A 6929-nucleotide genomic window follows, 5' to 3' on the forward strand; every position below is an offset into this window, starting at 1 on the left:
TTTCTGTAGATAAACTGAACTATTTTTCGTAATAAAACTAATTAAAAACTGAATTAATAAGGAATTTGGATTAAATCTGCAAAATCTGACGGCTGCAGGGGCTATTAAGCAAAACCAGGGGCACATTTCTAATTACTTTTGAACTCAGCCGGGCCGCGGGTTAATTTTAAAGAAAGGCAGGGGCCTTTTCGCAAAACGGCAGGGGCGCGCGGGGGCCGTGGCCATCCTGGCCACGTGGCGGCCGGCGGTTGGCCGGTCCATGGCGCGGGCTGTGGACCGGGGGAGGGGCGGCGGTCCACCGGTCCATGGTGGACCGGGGGAGGCGCTGGGGCGGTGAGCCGGGTCCATGGTGGACCGGCCACGCGGGCGCTCAGCCGCGGTCCATCGTGGACCGCGCGCGGGGCAGGCGAGCAGCGGGCTGCGGCGGCGCGGCGAGCAGAGACGGTGGCGCCATGGCCGCCGGCGGCGGGGTAGCGGGCACGGCCCTATGGGGCGAGACGGGGCAAGCCGAGGGCACCACCGGGGTCGGCACGACGCGGCGAGGACGGGGCGCGGCTCACCTTCGCGAACCCGGCAGCGCGAGGAGGAGCGCGACGGCGGCGAGCTTCGGCGGCGGCGCGAACTCGGCGAGAGCGGCGGCGCGAGCTAGGGTTTAGGATTTTAGGCGGCTCGGGGTGCGAAGGGGGGGCCCGCGAGGGCGAGTGGCGGCGCTATTTATAGGGCGCAGCGAACTTCGGTTCGTGTGTGCGCGGAAACCGAGGCGGCGGCGCCGTCCGTTTCCGAAACGGCCGGAGGTGGAAGAAGGCGGTGGGTCCCACTCGCGGGGCCCACGCGTCAGCGGCTGGGGGGGCGGGAGCTGGGCGCTGCGGCTGCTGCGCGGCTGGGCCGCGGGTGGGCCGCGCGGGGAGAGGGGCGCGGGGAGCGGCTGGGCCGCGCGCGGTCGCGGGCCGAGGGGGAGGCGCTGCCCCTTTTCTTTTCTTCTTTTTTTTTTTATTTTCAGAAACAATTTGCTTCTCCTATTTAATTCTTTCTCCAACAAAATAAATACAAGCACCAGCAAACAAATCAAACAAAAATAGATGCAGCGGCATGAATGCATACGAACAAGTTTTTCTACCTTATTTCTAATTTTATTTAATTTTGTAAATTATTTAATATTTCCCAAAAATTCAAATTGAGCCAAAATTAAATCAAATTTAAACTAAATTTGAAATTCAAAAATTTGGAGTGTTATAGAAGACCCGGTCACGGTTGCCATCTACTATCCATACTGAATTTTTAAACAATTATAAATTTCACGTTTACTAGTAAACATGTATGATACAATGGACATTATATGTAGTAATAAAAATAAATCAAGTGATATTAACAAACCAAATAATTTGAACTATCCTACTTTCTAAGATCATAAAAATATACTATAATTTATTTTTGCAAACTACATTAATAGCAGGTCAACCATAAAATATGATATATATATATATGGATACTAATTCATGTGAATGATTCAAAATAACAACGTGGATTTGAGCTAAAAATAATGGGAACATCACAAGCCAAAAACAACATAAAAAAGACAAGAAAGACAAAAGTTAGTCACCTCCAAACACGAAGAAACGATGACGGAGTCGAAGAAGATCAACAATGGGCGTCGGAGACGAAGAACAAATGAGAAAGAAGAATCTCCAAGAACAACAATGGTGAATGGTGCTCTCGGTTTCAAATGGGCAGAGAAGAGGAGTGATCCGGCCTATAAACCAGACCTTTAGAACCGGTTTAGAAACAAAACCGGTACTAAAGGGTCACCCTTTAGCACCGGTTTGTAACACAAACCGGTGCTAAAGGCTTTGCATCGGCCCGTGGCGCTGGGCGGTGCTAAAGGGGACCCTTTAGCACCGGTTGGTAACACGAACCGTTTCTAAATGGTCTCTGCCCCGACAGCACCTGTCAGTAGCCGTTGGGCAGGACCCTTTAGCACCGGTTCGTGTTACGAACCGGTGTTAAAGGGGTCTTTAACCTCGGGCCGTAAAAAGGCCGAGGTTTTTGGTCATTTTAGGCATCGACCAATGCCTCATTCTATAGTAGTGTAGTTCATTTGAATGACGACTTGAGGTAGGGAAACCAATCTGTTGAGATGAACATGCGGTCCTGAACCATTCCGCACATTAATTTATGTCGTAATCCTTTTCTTTCCTAATAGTTTAACCTCTTACATATGGAACCTAGGTACACTGCTAAGATTAAACAGAATGGCAGTATGTAGATATGTGTGCATGTTGCCGGTCACGTGAGTACACTTTCCACACTCGTCTCGTGACCGCAATACCCAATACACAGTTAACGTTAGCCGTGGTTTAAATAATGGAGACTTGGGACAGATTCCTTGAGTCTGGAGAAAAGCACTGATTTCATTTGTTTATGCGGCTCTTCCCAGATCAGATGCGTCTCCGCTCAACCCCATTCGAGCAAACTCCTGCACCACTCTTCAATCCCCACTGCTCACTACTGACCATCCGTTCTCTCACCTACGGGCTCCATGAAACCTTGGTGAGTTGCGCATCTTCAATTTTGATTTGTTGCTTTTTCTTCTTCTCTTTTCGTGGGGGATGAATGCTGCTTCTGCAATCAAATCTGCACGACAGCTCTTTTCTGATCTCTAGATCCTCATTCAAATGTGCTTTCAGGGATATCAGTAGTCAGTAGTGACCTTCTTGGGGGCCATGGAGTTTGCGACTGGGGCACTGGGCACCCTGCTTCCCAAGCTAGGACAGCTGCTCCAAGATGAGTACAACCTTCAGAAGGGAGTGAAGAAAGACATCCAGTTCGTCAGGAAAGAGCTGGAGAGTATGCATGCCGCCCTCCGCGATGTCGGAGAGGTGCCACAGGAGCAGCTCAAAGAAGTAATTAGGATCTGGGCTCGGGATGTTCGGGAGCTCTCCTACGACATGGAGGACATAGTTGACACCTTCCTGGTGCGTGTCCAGGGCTCCGAGCCTCCCAGCAAAAGGAGTGTGAAAAGGTTCGTCAAGAAGATGACAAGTATTGTGAGCAACGCCAAGACTCGCCATGACATTGGCCAAGAGATCAAGGACATCAAGGAGCGTGTCAAAGACGTGGCCGAGCGACGTGACAGGTTAGTGCCGGGACATCATAGACTTTTGCGTTTGAATTTCAGCAAAATTTTCTCTTATTTGCCTCTTTGTTCTGGTTTTTTAATCTCTCTACTCAGGTACAAGGTTGATGCTATTACTCCTACCAAAACTGCAGTTGACCCTCGCATAACAGCTCTATACACTAAAGCGGCTAGCCTTGTGGGCATTGATGAGCCAAGGGAAGAGCTCATCTCGATGTTGACAAAGGAGGATGTTGGCGAGTCGTCTGTTGGTCAAAGGATAGTCTCTATTGTTGGCTTCGGAGGACTAGGCAAGACAACGCTTGCTAAAGCAGTTTATGACAAGATTAAACAACAATACAATTGCACAGCTTTTATATCAGTGTCTCGTGACCCTGATATTATAAAAATTTTGAAGGACTTGCTTTATGAGCTTGATAAGAATGAGTACATGGGCATTCATAATGCTGCATTGGGTCAACAGCATCTTACTGACCTTGTCCAAGAATTTCTCAAAAATAAGAGGTACGTGCTGTCTTGGGTGCTAGTCCAAATAATCGTGGCATAAATCCATTTGATGGAAACCTCTGAAGACTATTACACACATGCGTGGTACTATCAACAGTAAATTGTAGGTTCATGTTTGGTTACAGTCGTCAATGAGAAATTGGGGCAGCGGCTTTTCATGTGTATCATCTTTCCATTGTAAAATTGCCCAATCAGTTTTTACTTTCAAACCAAATGATTACACAACTGTGCGTAAACAAGCATTGTTGCCACCATTTGTCCTCATTGTACTCTACCTACTAGCATCAATGTTTTTTTATAATAAAAGGTTTTGTTAATTTAAAGAACATTGTATCAGGTCAACGAAAGATCTCAAAAACTCCATCGATCTTTGTATAGCATGATTAATTGCACACATATGTGGTGTCTGACAACAGGAATATGTTGGATTTATGACGTACAATTATATATATCAGTGGCTAATTGTGTTGTGTGTGCATGTATGACATGGATGAAATAAACAATTTCTTTTGTATTTTTATGTTACATTTTATACCAAAAGATCACACAGCTATAGTAATATTCCACCAAAGGATGCCAACATGTAGCTAAAATTGCTTCCATATATCATCCGATTTCATACCGACCTAACCTGAGTGCAAACTTGATAACTTTAACTCTTTAGTAGAGATTAAAAGACACATGAAAATAGTAAGAATGGACCTGTTCCTACTTATTTCCTTGCAAGTTATTACCAGCATATGCTTATAATGTAAATGATCTCTATCTATTCTTATCATGACTCTCTATTGTTGCATACATACAGGTACCTCATTGTTATCGATGATATATGGCATACAAAACCATGGGAGATGATACGGTGCGCGCTACCTGAGAATTGCAGGAAAAGCGGAGTACTCACAACTACCCGCATAATTGATGTTGCTGAGCATGTTGGTGGTTGCTATAGGATGAAACTTCTTACTCAAGATAGCTCTAAAATCTTATTCTATGGACGAATATTTGGCTCTATAGACAAGTGTCCTCCACAATTTTCTGATGTATCTGAAAAAGTTTTGAAGAAATGTGGAGGTGTTCCGTTAGCTATTGTTACCATATCTAGCTTGCTGGCTAATAAGTCAAGAAATATAAATGAGTGGTACGACGTGTGTGATGCAGTTGGTGCCGGAGTGGGAAACAATCCTGGCATGGACGACATGAGGAAGATATTGCTGCTTAGCTATTATGATCTAACTCCTCAACTCAAGACATGCATACTATACCTAAGCATATTTCCTGAAGATTATGAGATTAATAAATTCAGATTGATTTTTAGGTGGATAGCTGAAGGATTTGTCCACCAAGGAGATGGGAGGCAAAGCTTGCATGAGATTGGACAGAGTTACTTCAATGAACTTCTAAATAGAAGCCTGATCCAGCCAACAGACATGGATGACGATGAGATGAATCCTTTTTCTTGCCAGGTTCATGATATGGTGCTAGATCTCATTTGCTCCTTGTCAAGAGATGAATGTTTTGCTGCCACATTAAATGGTGACTGCAAGGAAATCACATCTTCTTTGGGAAGCAAGGCTCGGAGGCTCTCTATCTATAATACCACTTGGCCTACTATTAACATGTCAACATTGAGGTCGCTCACTATCTGCAGTTATGCTTTAATTAACAGTATGCCACCCCTTTCAAGCTTTTATCTTCTGCGTGTATTGGATCTTGAAGATTGTAATCTTAGTGATCATTCAAGTATAGAGTTTGTTGGTAAATTACTTCACATGAGGTATCTAAGTCTAGCAGGCACTGGATATGCTGGCGACATCCCAAGAGAGATAGGGAAGCTACTGTTTTTGCAGTCATTTAAGTTCGATGGAACTGACATAAAAGTACTGCCATTGAGTTTCTTCGGGCTGAGACAATTAATGAGCCTTTATGTTGGGCACAATACAAGGCTGCCAACAACAAGTGGGTTGAGAAATCTATCATCTCTGGAGATGCTATGGATTAATGTGGATTCTGCATACGTTGCAGAACAGCTAGGCCATCTAACACAACTGAAGGTGCTAGGGGTTGTGCTCATAAAGGACAAGGAAGGCAGATGCGATAAAAGCATGTGCAGTCTCCCTTGGCAAACTGCACAAAATCCAAAGTCTAGGAGTAGTAATCCCAGATGATGTGGATGTTGATCTTGATGGTTCATTGGACTCCCTGTGCAGTGTATCCAATCTTGCTATTTTTGGAACCAGTCGGTTGCCGACATGGATCGATCCCACATCATTTCTCCTCCTATCCTACCTGTACATAAAGGTGGGTCAAATTAGATGTGAGGACATCCAAGTCCTTGGCATGCTGCAGGCTCTTCTTGTTCTAGAAGTGAGGCCTTGTTTAGTTCACCCTGAAAACCAAAAAATTTTCAAGATTCCCTGTCACATCGAATTTTGTGGCACATGCATGAAACATTAAATATAGACAAAAATAAAAACTAATTACACAGTTTAGCTGTAAATCACGAGACGAATCTTTTGATCCTAGTTAGTCCATGATTGGATAATATTTGTCACAAACAAACGAAAATGCTACAGTTCCGAAAAGTTTTCACTTTTCGGAACTAAACAAGGCCTGAAAGTGTCTGGCGCCAAACAAATGTTTGTGAGGTTTATGGTTACCGTGGATGCCTTCCCATGTGTGACACGTTGCAAATTCTCTGGGTTTTCAACGGTGCCATCTATGTTCCCACCAGGAGCTATGCCTAGGCTTCAACGTTTTAAATTCTGTTGGGAAGGTGCTCTCCACACTCCCCAGCAGTACGGTGAATGGTGAACCTTCTCACTCGGTGCCGTGAGAGGTCTGAGCTCCAACAGACAATAGGCTCAACAGTAGGTGAATACAGTGAATGCTCTCCCCTCTCTTATTAATGTCGGCGTGCTCCTTTTATAGGGCTCGGAAACCGACCTAAGACAGTTACAGATATGCCCCGCGACGGTGGAGGAATATTCCAGCATATTCGTACATCACAGTCTGCTGATCCTAAGTTACTTGCGTAATTTCACACTACAGGCTCTCCACGCGCTCCTCGCCCGGGGCTTCAGACTGTCGAACGCTCGTATCCCTCGCTCGGCAGTCGAACCTTCGACTCTTCCGAGTCGAAGGTTCCCTGAATCGGCTGAGTCGGAGGTTGCTCGGGTTGGCCACCTCGGAGGCCGCTCGGCTCAGATGGGCCGGAGGTTTATCTCCTCCGCCGCATCTCCCGAACATCCTTCTCCAAAGGAAAGCTCGAAGGTTCCCCCCTTCTTCGCCC

General features: G+C 45.7%; 1 protein-coding gene across 1 annotated transcript; it reads left to right on the plus strand.

Moving 5' to 3' along the window:
• Window positions 2288–6130, plus strand: LOC8076343 (putative disease resistance RPP13-like protein 3). Its single transcript, XM_002449988.2, has 4 exons — window positions 2288–2547; window positions 2685–3133; window positions 3230–3637; window positions 4446–6130. The coding sequence occupies exons 2-4, from the start codon at window positions 2721–2723 to the stop codon at window positions 5803–5805; spliced, it is 2181 nt and encodes a 726-aa protein (XP_002450033.1). The 5' UTR covers window positions 2288–2547; window positions 2685–2720; the 3' UTR covers window positions 5806–6130.

The sequence above is a fragment of the Sorghum bicolor genome, chromosome 5 (assembly GCF_000003195.3).
Source record: "Sorghum bicolor cultivar BTx623 chromosome 5, Sorghum_bicolor_NCBIv3, whole genome shotgun sequence".
In the NCBI taxonomy this organism is placed as follows: Eukaryota; Viridiplantae; Streptophyta; class Magnoliopsida; order Poales; family Poaceae; genus Sorghum; species Sorghum bicolor.

Bases quoted from the DNA above. Each gene is read 5' to 3' on its own strand.
- LOC8076343 (XM_002449988.2), top strand. From the start codon at position 2,721: ATGGAGTTTGCGACTGGGGCACTGGGCACCCTGCTTCCCAAGCTAGGA. The intron at 3,134-3,229 runs GTTAGTGCCGGG...CTCTCTACTCAG, and splicing joins GTGGCCGAGCGACGTGACAG to GTACAAGGTTGATGCTATTA. The intron at 3,638-4,445 runs GTACGTGCTGTC...GCATACATACAG, and splicing joins GAATTTCTCAAAAATAAGAG to GTACCTCATTGTTATCGATG.